Source organism: Helianthus annuus, chromosome 6 (assembly GCF_002127325.2).
Source record: "Helianthus annuus cultivar XRQ/B chromosome 6, HanXRQr2.0-SUNRISE, whole genome shotgun sequence".
Taxonomy (NCBI): domain Eukaryota; kingdom Viridiplantae; phylum Streptophyta; class Magnoliopsida; order Asterales; family Asteraceae; genus Helianthus; species Helianthus annuus.
The window spans coordinates 46,899,728-46,919,508 of NC_035438.2; the positions used below are offsets into that span (position 1 = coordinate 46,899,728).

Genomic DNA, 19,781 nt, shown 5'->3' on the forward strand with positions numbered 1-19,781 from the left:
TGATACGATGATAAACTGAACCGATTCTAACGTTTTGGCTTCTTAAACAACATTCTACATTTTCAAATAACGTTTGTTTTATATTATCGTTTGCTCGTTTCGCCGCAACGCGCGACTGAAAAAAAACCTAGAATGCATTAAAACTAATTTTGAAATTATAAAACCCACGTGTCCATTTGACCATGACAACTTTGACCACTTTCATCCTTAATTAAAGGAATAACTGAAACATGCTAAACATAATTTTAGGAACATACGAACTGAACATTGCATGGCAGAGAAGGCACACATCAGACCAACAAGAAACTAATAATTACATAACAAGGGTCGCTAGACTAATTATAACTATCTACAATTAACCGAATGAAAGAATTAATCCTAATTCTCACGAGGAAGCTATCAAACGGATAAACCTCATTGGGAGGCAAGGAAGATCTCATGGGACTGCTGGAGTAGGTCAACTAATTAATTCTATCTATTAAGTTTGAATTTTGAATATAATTATTTTTTATTATTGTGTCGGCTTTTGTATTTGAGTCCGAATGAAATTGGAAGAAGTGTACATATAGTTTTATGGTCATAGAGTTTGGTAGCTTTCAATTGTTGTCAGAAAGTTTTGTCTTGAGGTTCTAATAAAAGAGAAGAGTCTTGGAGGTGTTTCACAAAGCCGATTGTGTTCAAGTGTGTTAATTGGCTGTATCAAATATACACTTCCCAAAACACAAAGAAATAAGTATATAACGTGAAGTTATGTGTTTATTAGGAACGGAAATGTATTGTATTGTATTTGATGGAACCAAGAATACAAAAAAGCACGACCCTAAAAGTGAAGTTATGTATGTGCTCGTTATCGAGCAACTATTTCTGTAACAGTTAAATCATTGGTTGAGCTTGTTGGATAAGTGCTCGAAGAGAAATCAGCACCATGAAATTTCCTTTCTGTGAAAAATGCCGGCTGCTTAGGTTTCTGTAATGCACCCTCAATGCCCAACATTCGAACCACAGATGACATGTCTGGCCTGTCTTCTGGACTTTGTTGAACGCATAACAAACCCACTTCGATTGATCTTAAAACTTCGGATGAATCACTTGGTTCATCTAAAGTTGAATCAACGAGCTCCATTGACCGGCCTTCATTATACATTCTCCATGCCTGAATAAAGTGCGGAAATAGTTATCTGGTTGTAGAATATATAACTTAATTGTTACAAATCAAATGAGTAGTTTGTGGCCAGTGAACTTACATGTCCAATAAGGTTATTGTCATGCTTAGTATGAATGAATCCCCGGTTTCTACTCCCACTTACAATCTCCAGCACCAAAACACCAAAGCTAAAGACATCTGACTTTGTTGAGAAAATGCCATCTAGTGCATACTCCGGAGACATGTAACCGCTACAGACAGAAAATTGTTTGTAAATGTAATTTATAAAGAGTAAAAAAAATATAGTATACACTTAATTTTTTCAACTCACTATGTGCCAACAACTCTATCAGTATTTGCTTGAGTCTCATTTCCTCCAAAGCTTCTTGCTATGCCAAAGTCTGATATCTTAGGATTCATGTCTAGATCTAGTAGAATATTGCTCGCTTTAAGATCTCTATGAATGATTCTTAGTCGTGAATCTTGATGTAGATAAAGAAGTCCTCGGGCAATTCCTTCAATAATGTGGAATCGCTTTGTCCAATCAAGAAGTGTGCTTTGTGTTTTATCTGCAAAACAGTTAGGTTTCATTAGTTCCTGATATTAAATAAATGACTATTATATATATGATGCTGACCGAATATAAAAAAGTCTAGGCTTCTGTTTGGCATGTATTCATAGATCAACAATTTCTCGTCTCCCTCTATGCTACATCCGAGGAGCTTAACAAGATTGCGGTGCTGGAGTTTTGAAATGCATATGACTTCATTCTTGAACTCTTCAAGTCCTTGTCTGGAAGTCTTGGAGAGACGTTTAACTGCAATTTCTTTCCCTTCTATCAGACCCTGAAGATTTCCGTTTGCAATGTGAAATACTATGCATAACTTAAAGTGTGGCTACTATTTTTATCTTTTAGCATTAGTGGCATGATTATATAATACAAAGATTTATCTTTTTATTATGTTTGATGAATTACAGTGTGTCTTCATTGGATCTTTGACTTATAATTCTAATCTTATGGATTATATATTGGGATTTTATGTTATACTTAAGCAAAGTAAATGAAAGCCTTTTATACTTTTACCTTATAAACAGGCCCAAATCCACCCTCTCCAAGTCTATTTTCTGGTGAAAAACTAGCAGTAGATTGTGCTATTATTGAGAAGCTAAACAATGGTAGCTCCATGGCTTCTTTCTGGCTTTCACTGACTTGAACCGATTCACCTATGCATTAGAAATAAGACAAACTTTAAAATCACAGAATCTGCTCAATAATTCATGTTATTCTAAACTATTCAGCATACAGATATTACTTACCTTCTCCCATTGGTTGTGCATGACGCCTATTTCTCAGTCTATACCAAAATAATTTAAAGCTAAAGCCTATAAGAAGAAATCCCATAATGACTGGTAACAAGATGATTATAATGTCCGTTCGTCGGTTCTCAGAAACTGGTTGACCAACTGCATGATATTAACATAGCAACAAAAGTAACTTAAGAGATACATAATAGCCGTGAAATTTAGTAAGTTTGTATGATCAGATAAATCGTTCTGTGTAGAATGTGAATTTCTTATAAAACGACCCATTTAGTAAGAGCTTGTTACCTAATTCAGAAGCAGCCATTCTTACAAATATATCCTGACCACCGTTGCCTTCGGTTATTACTCTAATGTCTAAGAGGTCATTGAACCAAAGCAAGCAGCCACTTCCATCCCCTGTAATATTTGTATTCACATAAGCCATACAAGTACAATTCTTTAGGCATATTGCTCCGCATTCCTTTAGGGTCATGCTCATGTTAAACCAGGAAGTGTGTGTGTCCGGCAATTTTACATCAGAATACCTTATAAAACCATCTGATACATTTTTGCAGTCCAATGGTGTTCGCCTCACACAACCACCAGACCAATCTGCTGCCTCCCAACCCTTTGGGTTTCGAGGCACAAATTTTGTCTCATTCAAGCATGAACATGCTTGTGAGTTCTCAGTGCTACAACTTCCATAAGCGCCACAAATGTTGTATGTGTCACATATCCCTCTTGGTAATTTAACAATAAGCTGCCACTTTTTAGCATCTTCCACCCATACCGAACGCTGTAGCTCCCCGGAAGAATCCAAGAAGAACCTTGATACCACCGAACTGTTTATTAGATCATAAGTAAAAGCTACCATTGTTTCATTAATAATCATATTGTAAGTAAAGATTTTGTTCCGGCTGAACTCTGAGGCGCCACTAAACCGTCGACCATTCCATGGTCCTGCCCGGAACTTGACATCAGCACCTTGTTTGAGTATGTCCTGAGGATAACCGTGTGTGTCAATGCTGTAGGTAAATTCACCTGGAGCTGGATCATCACTACTTTTCCATGATGATAGATGCCATTCCTTGCCCGTCAACAAGTCCCTCCCAAACTTCATGCCAGATAAAAGAGTATCAGTAGGATAATCAAAACTCTGCCAGAGAATCTTTTTGTTGTCTCCGTCTGTCATGACTAAATTTCCCATGTCATCAAGCTTTGCAGTTGCATTACCTGATGATGTTGTGTTGGATGACCACAATATACCACTGGTAATATTGTCCATGAGGACTAGATTTCCTGGATGGACAATCCTTAACACGCCTGATGATGGGACGGTGAGTGGACGAGATCTGTTGGCAACCCAAACCACTGTTTTAACAGTTATTTTCTTATACCAAATACCAAGGTATCTATTCCCAGAGCTACCTGGCGTGAAAAAGCCCAGTTCAAAGGTTCCATCCGATGAGACCAACGTGTCTTGTTCTGTCAGGGACTGTAGATCTGAAATGATGTCGATTTCAGCAGTATAGATTGTCTGAATGTGGGGTGAAACAAGTAACAGAACAAATATAGCTAATCTCTCCATTCAAAAATTTTCCTCCCAATTTCCTTATAGTTATAAATATCCTTATATATTGTTATTTATTCCTAGCTATATTATATCTCTAGCATGTGATGAAGTGATATCTTCACCTACCATAGTACATGGTACCTGTGCTTATTCAATGAGGTATTAATTGCTGTGTATTTTTAGTGTCTTTTGTTTTTTTTACATTTCAAAAAACGTGATTATCACATGACAATGAATTAAGAGGAAATTTTGTTTTAATTGCTGTGTATTTTAATTGCTGTGTATTTTTAGTGTCTCTTGTCTTTCCTTCTATTTGAATTTTCGTTTCCATCAGTCCATTATTTTATTTAATAAGTGTCGTATTTACGTCTTTGTTCCCTGTACCTTGGGTCACACGGCAAGGAGTTACTTGGTGGCTAAAAGCTGGCTTTGGTGGTTGAGCATCACCAAGTGGTTAAATTACTCTACTTTTAATTACAATCTGCAATATTTGTATTTGTTGTTCCCTCCACATACGTCCATCCACATGTCCGTCTTGTCTACTTGTGGGAATCATGTGGCCTAGGAAATATTTAGACAACAAAGGAATAAGAAAAATAAGAACACGTGATACATCATGGTTCACTTGATCAGTTTGACCAAGTTTTGTCTAGGCGAGTGTTGAAATTAATCCATTTTAAGTTTGGGCCTTACAAAATTTCTGTTTACCTGTTTATTATTATACTAATGTTGGGTCAAAACACTTAATTAGTTACATTTTTATAGGCTGGAGTCACTATGCTGAAATGTTGTCAAAGTTTGTATGTCATCATAGGGTATGTAATGGCAACGTACCGGAGGTTACACATGAAACGTCGCCAAGAAAACTGCTTCTACGAATTGCGTCATTTCATATGCTATAAAAGGCTGTACTACGTCGAACAAGTTTGTGTGTTGGGTTCTATATAATTGAATCATTTAATTGCAAAATCAACTTGTTTACTATGTCAGTCTCTCGTTCTATCTATCTTTGTAGGTCCCTTTTCGCGGAGGATTACGAACCTAAACCTTGTTATACAAACCTACTAGCGAGTGCGGAATCCAAGCTAGCAAGCAAACCGAGTTAGTAGCAAGTAGAGAAACAAACACACAAGTTCACCGATTAACACAACTTGTATTAATGCAATGAGGGTTCGGTTACAAGCTCAATGTTTACAGAAGTGTTCTATAAACTCTCTAAGTGTGTGAGTGAGTTCTGGGCAGAATGCTCTCTAAGCTTTCTATCTCTCGGGTGTGTAAAATGGCAGAACTACAGAACTCAACACATGCATGGGTATATATACCTAGCTCAGCAGGTCTGCTCGAAGGATTCGACAGATGGTCCGAAGGATCATCTGTCGACCACATGTTACACGAAAGATCAGCGTGGACCTCGAAGGATCATCCTTCGAGGTCTAATGGTCGAACCATATCTTTCGATCACCTCGAAGGATCAGGTGTATCCTTCGAGGCTATCCTTCGATCAGAACATCTTTCAACTGTTGTCCAAGTCAAACCGGAGGATGGTTGACTTGGTCAACTTACAGAACTGACATGGACATCGTTTACATACAGACCGAATACAGACAAAGTACAGACACAAGTGCACCAACAATCTTTCATCTTCTGTTTATTGTTTTGGTTGATGATGAAGAAACGAACCTGGGAAAACCACTCCTACAAAAAGAGGTTTTATTGATTGCAGCTAAATGAAAGGCACGTTTATAATAGCCCGGTAAGTTAATAACTGTTGGACAACCGAAACATCATCATATGCATTTGCAGCGGAAGTTTGATTGTTACTTGCAGACATGATGATGTGCATATGTAAATCAAGGAATGAATGCAAAGAAAACTTGCAGGGAATTCAAAACGAATAAAATGGACAATTTCAGTGAATGAAAAATGTCTTGATAGCCGGTAATGTTTCCCGGCAAAACTATATATACTTACATATTGGCGGTTAACTTTTGGCGGGTAACTGCCTTCACAGTTTGATTCGAAAACTTGACCCGCTTATCTTCCTAAACCGCTTATCATCTAACCTTATAAGTGAGTGTCCTAATTACATATCATGAATTCTTACATGTCCGAATAATAATAAACATAACAGTAAACATAACTAAAGTTTAAATAACGAATGCAACGATATATTTCTAACACAACCCCCTTAAACTTTGGTTATGTTTGATCCCTGTTGCATCACACTTCTGTTGGCATCGTCTACCGCTTTCTTCATGTGATTGAAGTTAAATCTTTTCCTCCTCTTATGCTAATTCCAGTTGTCAGCCCATCCATTCTCAGCAAACAATGCATAATGCATTGAACCAGCACCGACTTGATCATTCCTTGCAGCATCTACTCGAACATCTTCTGCACTTCTGGTCCTTCTGTAACAGCCTCGTGACGAGCCAGCATCATTCCCTTGATCGATTCCTGCAGCACCTTCTTGAATTCCATCTGCACTTTCGGTCCTCCTATAGCACCCTCGAGATGAATCAGTGTTGTCATTAATCATTTCCTTCACCTGCACCTTGTTTTGAACTGTCTTGAATTTATAGTAATAATATTCTAAAACACCAAGGTACATGGCGTATACTATTCTCATATAATCTCCATCTTCATATCCGAAGCCTAAATCCTTTGCTATGATTGGCCATGTATTTGCAGTTGTAACTTCTCGGTATCCACCATCACTTGCTACTAGTATGTATAGGCTTATGTGACAACTGGCACCCAACCGGTAATTTCCGTACACTATAATTATTACTTGATGATTACAGTTATGTGCTTTAACGTCAACATTATCTGATTTCATAAAATACATGTGAATTCATGCACGTTTAATACTACAAAATATTGCTTTATGCATTAACTAGAGCGTTGCGTCAAAAATACTAGTAAACTCACCGGTAAAACACAATATGTCAACAACTCTGCAGAAAGCCGTCAGACATTAGAACTGAGGCCTAGGTGTAGGTCCAACGACAAGAATGCATTAAAACCCAAGAGTACATACAAGGGTTAATGTATAGACCTTCCAGAGACTAAAATACGCACTAAAAAGCACCCGGAACGCACTTTAAGTGCAAAATTTTATTAAATTCAGCTATAATAAGCTTTTAAACAAATAAATATCATGCAGAATTTATGTTTTATTATCCAGAATATTTTCCTAAGTGTTAGGAATTAAAAGGGTTACAAAAGGACACCTTACGGAACAATTAAGCACTCTAACGGAACGGTATCCAACCGAACAACCGGACATTACCCGGGACACTAAATTTTGCCAAACACAGTAATTATTTATTTCTTGGCTAGTCTTGATCCCAGAACACCTTAACACCCACTAAAATGTCTAGTAACTAGCCTAACAAATTATATACTTGGTTTCTAACTATATTATCTAACTACCATTGAAATTACACATTACCCCCCCCATTTATAAGTGATCGACCAAAACCATGGCCCCACCAAATATTTACCCAATATTCCCAAGATATGTTTAGATTTTACTTGATTCCTTTAGATTTCATATGATTTTCTTTGGATTTGGTTTGATTATATTTAGATATTGTGTGATATGGTGGATCTTGTAAGATTTACTAGGCATTGGAAATTTACACCCAACCCCCCTCCCCATGACCGAATTTGGTCCCTAAGTGGACCCACACAATCACCAACATATCTTCCATAATATTTTCCCCATATTTTGAAGTGATTGTTACTTGTAGCTCTTGACATAAAATATGGAAGTATCTACTTAAACTTGGCACTTAGAGCATCCTCATCATTTCAAAGTTACACACTCTCTCTCCTCACTCACTCTCTCTCTCATTTCGGTCACCCCCAAACCGAACCCACCACCACCATTTTACATCTTCATCTTCTTCAATAACAAGCTCCATTCAAGCTTCAAAGTTGATCCATGGAGGTTGCATCTTGAAGGGCTTTCAAAGGAGCTTTGTTTCTTGCTTATCCTTCATCTTTTTCTCATCATCTTCATCACTAGATCCTACCCTAGCCTTGTGCTAGTAGTAAGTTACTTGTACACCCTTGTTCATCTTGTTTTTGGTGATCAAAAATTGTAGTTTGATGTTTATGTTTAAATCACAAGAACAAGAACACTAAGATGATGAATATGAAACTTTACATGAAACTTGAACATAAAAGATTACTTGAAGATGAAATCTTGTTGGATGAGGGTTGGTTAAATCATACCTGAAATTTGATTGTTGGTTTCTTGATAAACCCGTTGTTCGGACATTAGTTGATGCGATTTAGTAACGCCTAAACTATAAATAAACATGCTGAATTACATTTTCAGCCAACTTCAAACGGCCGTAAACTGTTCATTATAACTCAAAAGCTGATTTTCTGGAGTCTAAAGTATGTATTTTCGAAAAACAGATCAAATGGCACAGGAATCGTAATTTTTCGAGGTCGTTTACTATTTTTAAAGAACTATTTTTGGACAGCAGCTCAAGCTGCGATTTTACTGCCGAAAAAGTGTGTTGCATTCGGAGTTATAACTTAAAGAATGAGAAGAATCAGCTCATGTAATTTTTACTGTAGTTGGTCACTGTTGTCACCGTAATTCTCCCACTAGAATTTCGTCAATCGGACTTACGATTAATTTTTAGTGAATTATTCTGTAGACTGCAGTCAGAAAGTGACAAATCTGATTGCAGTCCGGTAAATGAACTTTTTTAAAAGATTGGTAATGAACTAGACCCCGAAATTTTTACACAATAAAATTTGGATCGTATATGACATTCTGTGAAAGTTTGGGAATTTTTGGAGAAGGTTAACTATTTTATTATAATTCTCGAAAACAGTCCAGTTTTGGATATTTAAGTTGAAATGACATAAGTTGTAATTTGCGTGTCTAAATGTCGAGTAAGTTATCTGAGGAAAAATATATATATTTGTTGATTACTAAACTTTGTGCTAAATGTATGTGGTATGTATAATACGTGATAGTATATTAGAACTTGCAAATACACATACAACATATTTAGACAAAATACATAATTCGGGTGCAAAGTGCAAAATACAAGAGACTTATATTTATTTTTAGGAAAATAATATAAGTAAGACACTTAGTTAAAAATAAAAATTATTTTCAACACAAGAAAACATATACAAAAGATAGTGACTTGTACTTGTGCGATACAAGTCTAGTGACTAATGTTAAGAAAACACATATAGGTCACGACGTTAACTAAGCAAATCCGGTGAAGTTTACGACGCAAAGGAACACAAAGTTGTGAGTTCATGCTCGCCCTTTTCTTTAACTGTTTTGGTTTGTAACTTCGGGGGTGAAATACATGTTACAAATGTTATATTGTTTACAAATGGTATGATGGAGTACAAAAACATTCAAGTGAAACATTCTAGATCATGTCTCGAATAGGGTACCATAAGCACCATTAATCAACGTATACATTCAGACCGCGGAACAAAAGGTTAGATCTAATGGGTTTCAGGCAACCCCACTCTTGGCCTACTTGTACCAATGAGTGCTTCTGTGTCTCAGTCAAAGTCGACAAAAATGCCTAGGTTTGGTGGCTTCCTATGTCGTGACATATGTTAGTGGCCTTGCAAACCACTAGCGATCTCACACATTCAAAAAGTCATAGTACTCAGTTACACATACGTTTACAAGTTACATTCAAACATTCTACAAGTTACATACCATGTTTTCATTCAAGTATTTAAACATTCAAAACAATCACTGCATGAATTCACACCAACATTATGTTGACGTTTGTTTTCCAAAAACTCACATGTATTTCAGGTAACTAAAAGTGGATGTGCGCGCTCTCTTACTCATGCTCGTGGATTTCGTTATGTTTATCGTTAAATAAAGTTGTAACTTTTAAGAAAATTTGCTATCTCGTGTTGTAAACACTTGACTTATGTTTTCAGTAATGTAATGTTTGAAGTTATTTTTGAGCATGTAGTATGTTTACCTTTCGTATGCAATGAGAACCTTTCATGATCACACCTCGTGCTTCCGCTGCAGAAAGGGGTGTGACAGATTGGTATCAGAGCTACGATTGTAGTGAACTAGGATTCCTTCTCGAGTCTAGTCTACAATCTCTAGGATCCTTACACGAAAACAATTTTTCAAAAAGTTTTCATTGCATAAAACTTTCCGCGACATCCACTTCCTGAAAATGTTTACAAAGAGTCAAGAAGAGACACTACGAGACTTAGGGAGCACTAGAGTAGCACTTGTCTGTGATTATGAATTACTTGCGATTATGTATACGTATACTAGAAATAGAATGTCACACGTATATGTGACCTTGCCTGAAAACAGTGACCTATCTGAAGGAAGAGATACGAGGATGAAACAAACTGCACGGACTGTGCGAGGAGTTATGTAATTATGGATGCATACATAATTATGGAATTCAGTACACAGAAACCACAGCAAGTCTTGTCGCGTATAGATTCCCTCAGTACAAGAAAAAGGTCGAATGTACACTCTTTGGAGTAATGACTTAGGGTATAAAGACAAGAACCGTCAATGTGAAGTAAGGTGTTTACCTAACTATACATGCTTGTTGCTGTATGAATTGATTTTTGCATTGCGCGGATTGTTTGATGTCACTTATGTGGTATATGCCTGCGTATATATATATATATATATATATATATATATATATATATATATATATATATATATATATATATATATATATATATATATATATATATATATATATATATATATATATATATATATATATATATATATATACTAGTCGTTTACCCGCGCGATGCGGCGGGAAACATATCACTTAGGTTGGTGAGTTTAGGACTATGTACGGGGCGGCCCGACCAAAGGTTTGAACCTGTTCTGTGGTAGCCTGGCGCAAAAATGGGTTTCTCTTTTTTTGAAAAAACGTTGTCCAGGCGCAAAAAGGCGCGCGCTTAGGCGAGACGAACCAGTGTTCAGGCACAAAAGGCGAGGTGATTTTTTATTTTACAGCACTGAAAAAACGAATCAACCAAATTCCACACACGGGTTCAGGTGCAAAAACTGCCACACGCGGGTTCATCAACTCATAACAAAGAATTGTTTCAAAAAAATTTATAGAATTTCTTAGATATAAAACATTCTATGTAACATAGTTTATTAAAAGAATTACATTCTTGTTTGATTATAAAAACATCTCATCTCAGTGTCAGATTCTTCTACCTCGTTTCAATTTTTCTACACAATACACATACAAATTCCCTTCATTAGGACATTAAATAGTGTTAGAAAATGTATCAGACTTCTATGTTACCGGTAGTGTATTAGTATTATTATTAGTAATTTCTTTGATCATCCAAATGTGACCAAAATCAAAACAAGGAAAAATTTAATTAAATAGACTATAATACAAGGATCATCAAATCACATATCATATCTACCAGAAGCTATAATCTACTTTGTTCAATTCAGCACAGAAGATAACAACTTCCAAAATTTACGTTAGTTTTAGAAATCATCACCTCATTTAACTCTATTTATGTTTAACAAAAAATGATTTACACAATCAAAATCAAGGTGAATTAAAATTGACCATTTCATTTGGTTCTAAAAAAATTAAAACTAATATATAACGATGTCAAAAAAAACTATAGTAACAGTGCTTATGCAGTTTTTGCAAATTAATTATCTATAAAAAAAAGATAAGATATACAATGATGTCAAAATACTATAGTAATTATACAAGAAACTCCAGCACTTAGAAATTTAGTTACAAGAGCATCAGGGTTGGGTTCCCCAATGACATCGCTTTCATAACCATCTCTTCTGAGGAGCTCTATATTTTCCTGCAACAAATATTTCTTATAAATAGACCAAGAAACAAAGGTGAACACTAAACTTATAAAACTGAATGCAAATACTGATAACCAGCCGAGTGTCTCAGCGAATCAAGACCCGATTCAACAGGCTGACCCGATCCAACCGAGCCTGGGCCTTCAAACAGCAGCTTTACCCATACATGGGCCTTCAAAAATGAGTTTTATAAACCCCGTATAGACCTTCAAGTGACACCATAAATCAAGGCCTATATTGACATGGTGGACCCTGATGTGCGACCAATTTGCAGATAAAACAAAAACCCAAATTTTGGCCTTCAGCAACATCTTGATACCGAAACCCATATGATTATAGGGGACCAGGTCTTCGACCAGCAGAAGAACCACAATATACCACAAAAATAGTCAATAGGTAATCAATGGAGTATAGAAACCTTGACCCTCGTGGTGCCAATGGGCCGGCCATAGGAAAACCGCAAACTGGAGGTGACGCTATTAGCCTCTTATGACCTGGAAATATAAAAATGATGGTAGTATTAGACAAAATGCACGTGCATAGTAAAAAAAGGCAATCGCTCTTAAAGAAAGGTAAAAAAAGAATATGTGGGTACCTTGATGGGCCACATTGACTCACTGAGTTCACCAACAGTGGCAGACGGATTAAAGACGATTTCCGCACCGTTAACCCGAAGGCTAACCAGTTTAACGGATGGTGCCTTCCGTAGCATGTTATATTTCCTTGCAAACCTTGAAGAAACTGTGCCCATTCTCCATCTACAGGCTCTGCAAATTCACACCACCGTTTCGGACGGGTTCAAAAGGCAAAAGGCATCATCCAAGCCTCCTGTAGTTCCATTATATATTGTTTCTTACTTTTTTTAATCCAAAGATGAAGGAAAATTGTGTTATTAACAACAGTTAATTGTATTTTGGCTTACTTGTAAACATAATATATTGACCCCTGAAGCACCTGTGGCATCGATTATGGGTTTTAGTTTCTGAAAGATGGCTTTCTTCTGGTCGAGAAATGGTGCGGTAGTTGGTAGAGTGATGGAGTTTTGAATGAGCCCGACACGCACTATACGCGGTTCTCTTAGTAATTCCTTGTCAGCATTAAATTTGAATGCCTGCAAGAACATTGTGTAAATCGTACATCGAATATTTCTTGTATATTTTACAGGTATACCCGTTGGAGATAACTGCCTACCTGAATATCAAATCATGTTGTGAGGACAAATCTTTGGCGGTTTCTACTACTGTCAAGGGCTCAAGTGCTTTTCCACAATTCAGTCCAATAAGCAAGCGACTGACTTCCTGCAAAAAGAGTTGCAATTTAGATCATTAAGAAAACAACACCACAGTTTAAAAATCAACAATGCACAATTGCACGTAAACATACCATTTGTCCTTATCTTAAGATATGTTACAAATAGGCTGCTTATTAAAAAAAATATACCAAATCTGAGCACCTCTCCATATGGCATGGCTAATGGGTGACATTTACCTACAACAAAATACTAAAGACTATTAAAAGAGAGTACTGGACTGCTTTTGAAGAATAGTAGCATGTAATACCAGTAATTAGGGTTATCATGTCTGTGCTTGTTATCCTCCTACAACCATAAACACACTTAAATAATAATCTTAAAATGAACAAGATGTGGCAATTTAAGAAATTTACGACTTTAAACAACAACAAACGTGTAAATTATACTCTTTTTAAGTACCTGAAAAGACAACCAGATGGCTTCCATGAGCATTATGTTTTCAGGATCAAGATCAAACTCATCATCTCTGCATTCACATAACACATTACATAAATATAAGTAAAATGTGATCATATAAAGCTCAATGAAACGAACCTTTATGGCTTATCTCAATTCCCAAACTGTAAAATAAAATTATAAATTTTAAAAATAAATTTGATGAAACTAACAGTTAACTTGTTGAGATATAAAACTTTTAAAAATTTCGTTTGGGTAGCAGCGCGCCCCAGCGTCAAGTCATTATCGAATATGTGTCGCACGGAGCGACAATGGTAATTGCAAAGTGGGATTACATTTATCAGAATAGAATAGCATAGAATATTACAATGTTAAGAAAACCATACCTCTTGACTGATTATGTATCCACAATAATCGTCTGTTAGAAATATTATTATTATTATTGTTAAACTTTAGTTATGTAATATAATTATTAGAACCGATAAGTTATGTACTCGTTATTAGAACCGTTAAGATAGGTTGATATGCGGATCGACGATAAGCGGGTGATCAAGCAGTTACCCGCCAAAAGTAACCGCCAAAAATCTGTATGTTTAAATAATGTTTGCCGGGAACAATACCGGACCATCAAGACAATTTCTGTTACACAAATTGTCCACCCTCTGTTAATCTTTCTTTCGATCCATAATTTCTGCATTAACCATGTCTGCAACTCTAAACCATGTATCCGCTGCACATGGAAGTTCATATGATCAAGTTAATCTTGATCAGAATTTCCAACATAGTGGTATCAGAGCCACGGAAAGACAAGATGCAGGAATGAAACCGACCAACACCGTAATGCCTTGCCAACACTGCATAGATGAAAAGAATGAACGAAAACGACGATCACGAAGAGAAAGGCTGTGTTATTATTGTCACTTGCCCGGCCATCAGATTTACACTTGTAAATCTAAAGAAAATGATGAGGAATCTCAACTCATACGGCAAGCAATCAATAATGGTATAAGAACACAAAGAGAAGAAGTTCATTGCCGAGAAGAAATGATAGTCACGGGTACCGACGGTGGAGAATGGAACGATATCTGGTATGTGAATCCAACGTTTTGTCACCATTTTGTGAATAATCTAAATGTCTTCAAAAGGGTGAAACACATCATGGGGGTAGAAACACGATCCGGAATGAATAATTTCTTATTCATCCGAGGAGTGGGGATAGCCGAAGTAAAAATGGGAAATGAAACACTAAGCGTTCCAAGTGTTTTCTATTCACCGGACATAAACCGGAATGTTCTAAGTTTAGAACAATTAACGTTACAAGGTTTTACCGTCCGGAGAACCGGTGATTCATGCAAAATATTCCCAATGTTCTCATCTCCGGTGATGAACACAAAAAATGAAGTATCGGGGTTAACAAAAGAGGAAGAGTTGGGGATAAAGGAGAAAGAAAGGTTGCAAAACATGTGTGGGATAGATGATGAATTCAAAAACGATTATTTGAATTCATATTTCGAAACCCTCAATGTCTCGGATGAAACCGAGATCGATTGGAATCTAATGATCTTAAAATCATTGGAGTTTCATGAATTTAATGATTGTAAGGCTATGATAAGTATGTTAGACGACCATGAATACGTTTTCAAGTATAAATATGAACTAAGTAAGAAGTTCGAGGAAATGGTTAAATGGTTTTTAACGGAATACTTGGAAATTACTCATAGACCATTCCCTCCTTACACCAAAGACAATCACAAGATAGATCTTATGGATCTGTATATATTAGTTGATAAGGATGGAGGATACCGTGAAGTAACAACAGAAAATTTATGGCCAATCATCGCTAAAGATATGGGATTTGAATACAAAGACGGTGATTTCATTCGTATAGTTTATGCTATGTACCTAGACACCCTCGAGTATTACTACAAATTCAAGAAGGTTCAGCAGAGAGTGCATGATAAGAGGATGATAAGTGAAGAGGATGAAGTCTCAAGAGAGGATCTCAAGAAGACAAACAGCCTGGGAAGCGGCCGACAGGATGCTGCAGTTGATGTGCACAAAGAAATGGAACCAAATCAAGTAGCATTTTATGCAGGTGTGAGGGACGACAACTGGAATCAAATGAAGAAACGAAAGAAATTCGATTTTAATCAAGCGAGATGGGCTGTTGAGGAAGCAAACCGAAGCGTGATCAAGCAAGCTCATAACATAACCAAAGTTTAAGGGGGTTATGTTAGAAATATTATTATTATTATTGTTAAACTTTAGTTATGTAATATAATTATTAGAACCGATAAGTTATGTACTCGTTATTAGAACCGTTAAGATAGGTTGATATGCGGATCGACGATAAGCGGGTGATCAAGCAGTTACCCGCCAAAAGTAACCGCCAAAAATCTGTATGTTTAAATAATGTTTGCCGGGAACAATACCGGACCATCAAGACAATTTCTGTTACACAAATTGTCCACCCTCTGTTAATCTTTCTTTCGATCCATAATTTCTGCATTAACCATGTCTGCAACTCTAAACCATGTATCCGCTGCACATGGAAGTTCATATGATCAAGTTAATCTTGATCAGAATTTCCAACATCGTCGCAGGGAACTGATTTCTTCACTACCAGAGCCCTCGTCTCTGACTTTATAGATACCTACATGGGTAACATCATTAAGATTTAAGAATAGGAAAAATTATGAGATTGTCAACTATACATACTAAATAGTTCTTTACTCACCGATAATCTGGTATGTCGAGCTTTCTTGACACCAAAAACCGTAACCTCTCCATGGTTGCAATGTTCACCTTTTCCAACAAACATAAAATCAAGCAAGAGGTGATTTTGAGATTCATTGCACGCGACAAAAAAAAGTATCAGCTTACCATTCAAGAAACATCGTTAATCACTCAATTGTGAAAGTCATAACTATTGTTAATATTAACCAAGAAAACTATAAAGAAACAACTTATAAACAAAAATCAGAGACATTAACTACCTTTCATAAAAAATAAAAATAACTAAAGAACTATGAACCATATGTTCATCAGCAGCTTAAAGATTCATAAATATAAAAAAACCCTAGATAACAACATCAAACAAAACCTATCCAGAAGACCAGAACCCAATAGACCACAAAAAACATAAAAGCACATTAAATCCTAGAGCCCTTGTTTTTACAAGATCAAGCTTCATGGCTTACCTCGACCAAAATCATCAAGCTTCTTGCTTCTATAGATTTGATTTTAAGAAGAGATTCTTGATTTTTCATACCGAAACCCTAGCAACTCCAAATCGGTTCAATATATGTTGTCTAAGCAAAAGATCATAATAAACATCAAACTATAGCTCATAATCATCAATACAGGGCTAAAGAAAACTCAAAAAACTTACCCTTGAAACTCCAATCAGAACCTAGTCGTGTGAATCACCATTGTCTTCGTGTGTTTGGTGGTGAGAGAGGCGGTGGTCGTGATGATGACGGAGAGAATTATGCAGCGGGGTGAGGGAGGCGGTGGCTCTGGTGAAGAACGTTAGGGTTTGGTGAAGAGCGGCGCTTGATGAAAATGAGGGTCAGGGGTTGTGTTTTAGGTTAGAAGGGTAACTTTGAACCAAAACTTGGTGATGGACGGCAATTGTAGAGACCGTCGGCCGTCGGAACCATTGAATGTCTCCCGTATCTCTCTCTGCGCGGTCTCCTTCACTCTGTAAGGTTTGTGCGTGTATGAAAGGGGGAAAAATATAGTCTGGGAATCTAGGGTTTGCAAAAGAGAATTTAGATCTGAAGTATTTTGATTTTGAATTTTAAAGGCCCGCTCATCTAAATCCCGCCCAAGTGAGATTTCAGGATGTTTGAAATTTGTTGAAATTATTTTGTGCTTTGCAGCATTGTACAATATGCTTCCAAGTGTTGTAAATGGACAAATGACCATTTCTGCCCTTCGGATATGCTTATTAATATAGTATAGATATATATATATATATATATATATATATATATATATAGGGGAAGGATGTATAGAAAACCCACTTTAATTTAGAAAACCCGGGAAACTCAAAGCTCCCGATGTTTTTTTGTTTTGAAAAAATTTACACATGTTATATGCATGTTTTTAAGGGTTTTGGGCAAAAAAAATCAAAAAAGCGCCGAGTAGGTATTTTTTAAAAAAATAAACAAGTTTTGGTGTAACACATGTTACATTCATCTGACATATTTGTAACATGTGTTACACCAAAACTTGTTTATTTTTTAAAAAAATAACTACTCGGCGCTTTTTTGATTTTTTTTGCCCAAAACCCTTAAAAACATGTATATAACAAGTGTAAATTTTTTCAAAACAAAAAAACATCGGGAGCTTTGAGTTTCCCGGGTTTTCTAAATTAAAGTGGGTTTTCTATAGATACTTACATTATATATATATATATATATATATATATATATATATATATATATATATATATACTACCTTCTCGTATGTCGATATCAAACAAATGTCTAACCCTACTGTGTTATGTTCTGTCAGAACATGACACCCAGAAGAGCCGTGAACGCTCGTGATCAACCTCCTCCTCCCCCACTGCCAAAGACTGCTGAAGAGCTGAACGCTCTACTGGAAGAAAGGATCTCCGCTGCAATCGCCCAATACGAGGCAAACCAAACTCAAGACAGTGGTGGGCCAAGCAATGCAAGGCGTAATGGGAATGGAGATTCATCTGGAGGAAACGCAGCTCAGGGCTGCACTTTTAAGCAGTTCCTCGACTGCAAGCCGCTGAACTACGACGGCACTGGAGGTGCAGTGGCGTTTGTACGCTAGACAGAGAAGACATAATCCACCATCCGTATGAGCAGGTGTACCGCGGATCAACAAGTTACTTTTGCTACTAGGTTGTTTGTCGATGAAGCTCTGACTTGGTGGAACTTGCAAGTCCAAACTATGGGTGATGATGCCGCTTATGGCATGTCTTGGGATGAGTTAAAGGAGAAAATGAAAGAGAAGTATTGCTCTCGTGCGGAACTCCAAAGGTTGGAGACTGAGTTTTGGCATTTGACCATGGAAGGTGCTGACATTAATGGGTATACTCGAAGGTTCCACGATCTGTCTAAAGTGCTTCCTTACATGGTGACTCCCGAATTTAAGCGCGTTGAACGCTACATTTGGGGACTGGCCCCAGAGTTTCGCGGCATGGTAACTTCGGCCAAACCTCAAACAATAACCGAGGCTGCAACTCTGGCTGTCAGCCTTACTGAAGATTGTGTTCGTATAAAGAAGTTGTCATTGAACCCAACAGAGAAGACCGAGACGATTGTTGAATCGTCCGGTGACAAGAAGAGAAAGCATTCAAATCTGAGCCAAGCAACCCGCAGCAACAACAAGGGTTCAAACAACAAGAAGCGTGACACTAACCCACCTAGGGAGGCAAAAGCCTTCGCAGCTGCAAATGAGTCTGGAGCTAAGAAGTATCAGGGCACTCTGCCCAAGTGTAACCGCTGTGGTTTTCATCATGTGGGAAATTGTCGTGTTGGGAAGTGCGAGAACTGCGGAAAGTCAGGCCATCGTACCGAAGATTGTTGGGGTAAAGGTATTGGAGGCCGCAATGGCAATGGTAATAGGAACGGGAATGGAAACCGTAACGGTGCTGGTAATGGGAACGATGGCGGAAATGGAAATGGCAACAATAACCGAATTGGAAATGAAGCTGGGCGAAACCAAGGATGCTTCAGATGTGGAAGCAATGAACATTTCATGAGAGACTGCCCAAAGAAAGACAATGCTCAGGCTCGAGCATTTGTGATTGGAGCAAAGGACGCACGCGAGGACCCTAACATGGTCACCGGTACGTTTCTCGTTAACAATCACTTTGCATCCATATTATTTGACACTGGTGCCGATTATAGCTTCATGTTTGTGGAATTTAAACGTACGCTTGGGATAGAGCCTAGTAGATTGGATATTCCATACTCCATAGAAATAGCCAATGGTAAACTTGTTGAGTCGAGCGAAGTTGTTAGAGGATGCACACTAGAACTTGGTGAACGGAGATTTAGCATCGACCTCTTACCTATCCAATTAGGTAGCTTCGATGTGGTAGTCGGAATGGACTGGTTGTCCAAGAACAAAGCTGAAGTTATTTGTCATGAGAAAATCATTCGCATCCCTTTGGCGAATGATGAAACTCTCATCGTACATGGAGAAA

At 37.2% G+C, this 19,781-nt stretch overlaps 1 protein-coding gene across 3 annotated transcripts; it reads right to left on the bottom strand.

The window, feature by feature from the left end:
* Window positions 1-717: 717 nt before the first annotated feature.
* LOC110865376 (G-type lectin S-receptor-like serine/threonine-protein kinase SD1-1) lies at window positions 718-4,168 on the bottom strand. 3 transcript variants are annotated; one of them, XM_035974566.1, is made up of 8 exons: window positions 2,992-4,052; window positions 2,753-2,863; window positions 2,462-2,608; window positions 2,229-2,368; window positions 1,782-1,989; window positions 1,476-1,713; window positions 1,245-1,395; window positions 718-1,153 (listed from the first exon to the last, which is right to left on the bottom strand). In XM_035974566.1, the coding sequence occupies exons 2-8, from the start codon at window positions 2,769-2,771 to the stop codon at window positions 848-850; spliced, it is 1,209 nt and encodes a 402-aa protein (XP_035830459.1). In that variant the 5' UTR covers window positions 2,772-2,863; window positions 2,992-4,052; the 3' UTR covers window positions 718-847. The 3 variants fall into 3 exon arrangements, with proteins under 3 accessions (XP_035830459.1, XP_035830460.1, XP_021970311.1); XM_035974567.1 differs by having other exon boundaries at window positions 1,782-1,961; window positions 2,992-4,051; XM_022114619.2 differs by having other exon boundaries at window positions 2,753-4,168.
* Between the last annotated feature and the right edge of the window lie 15,613 nt (window positions 4,169-19,781).

Coding starts and splice junctions, on each gene's coding strand:
- LOC110865376 (XM_022114619.2), bottom strand. CDS start 4,034: ATGGAGAGATTAGCTATATTTGTTCTGTTACTTGTTTCACCCCACATT. Junction 1,714..1,781: donor CCTAGACTTTTTTATATTCG/GTCAGCATCATA, acceptor ACTGTTTTGCAG/ATAAAACACAAAGCACACTT. Junction 1,154..1,244: donor ACAATAACCTTATTGGACAT/GTAAGTTCACTG, acceptor CACTTTATTCAG/GCATGGAGAATGTATAATGA.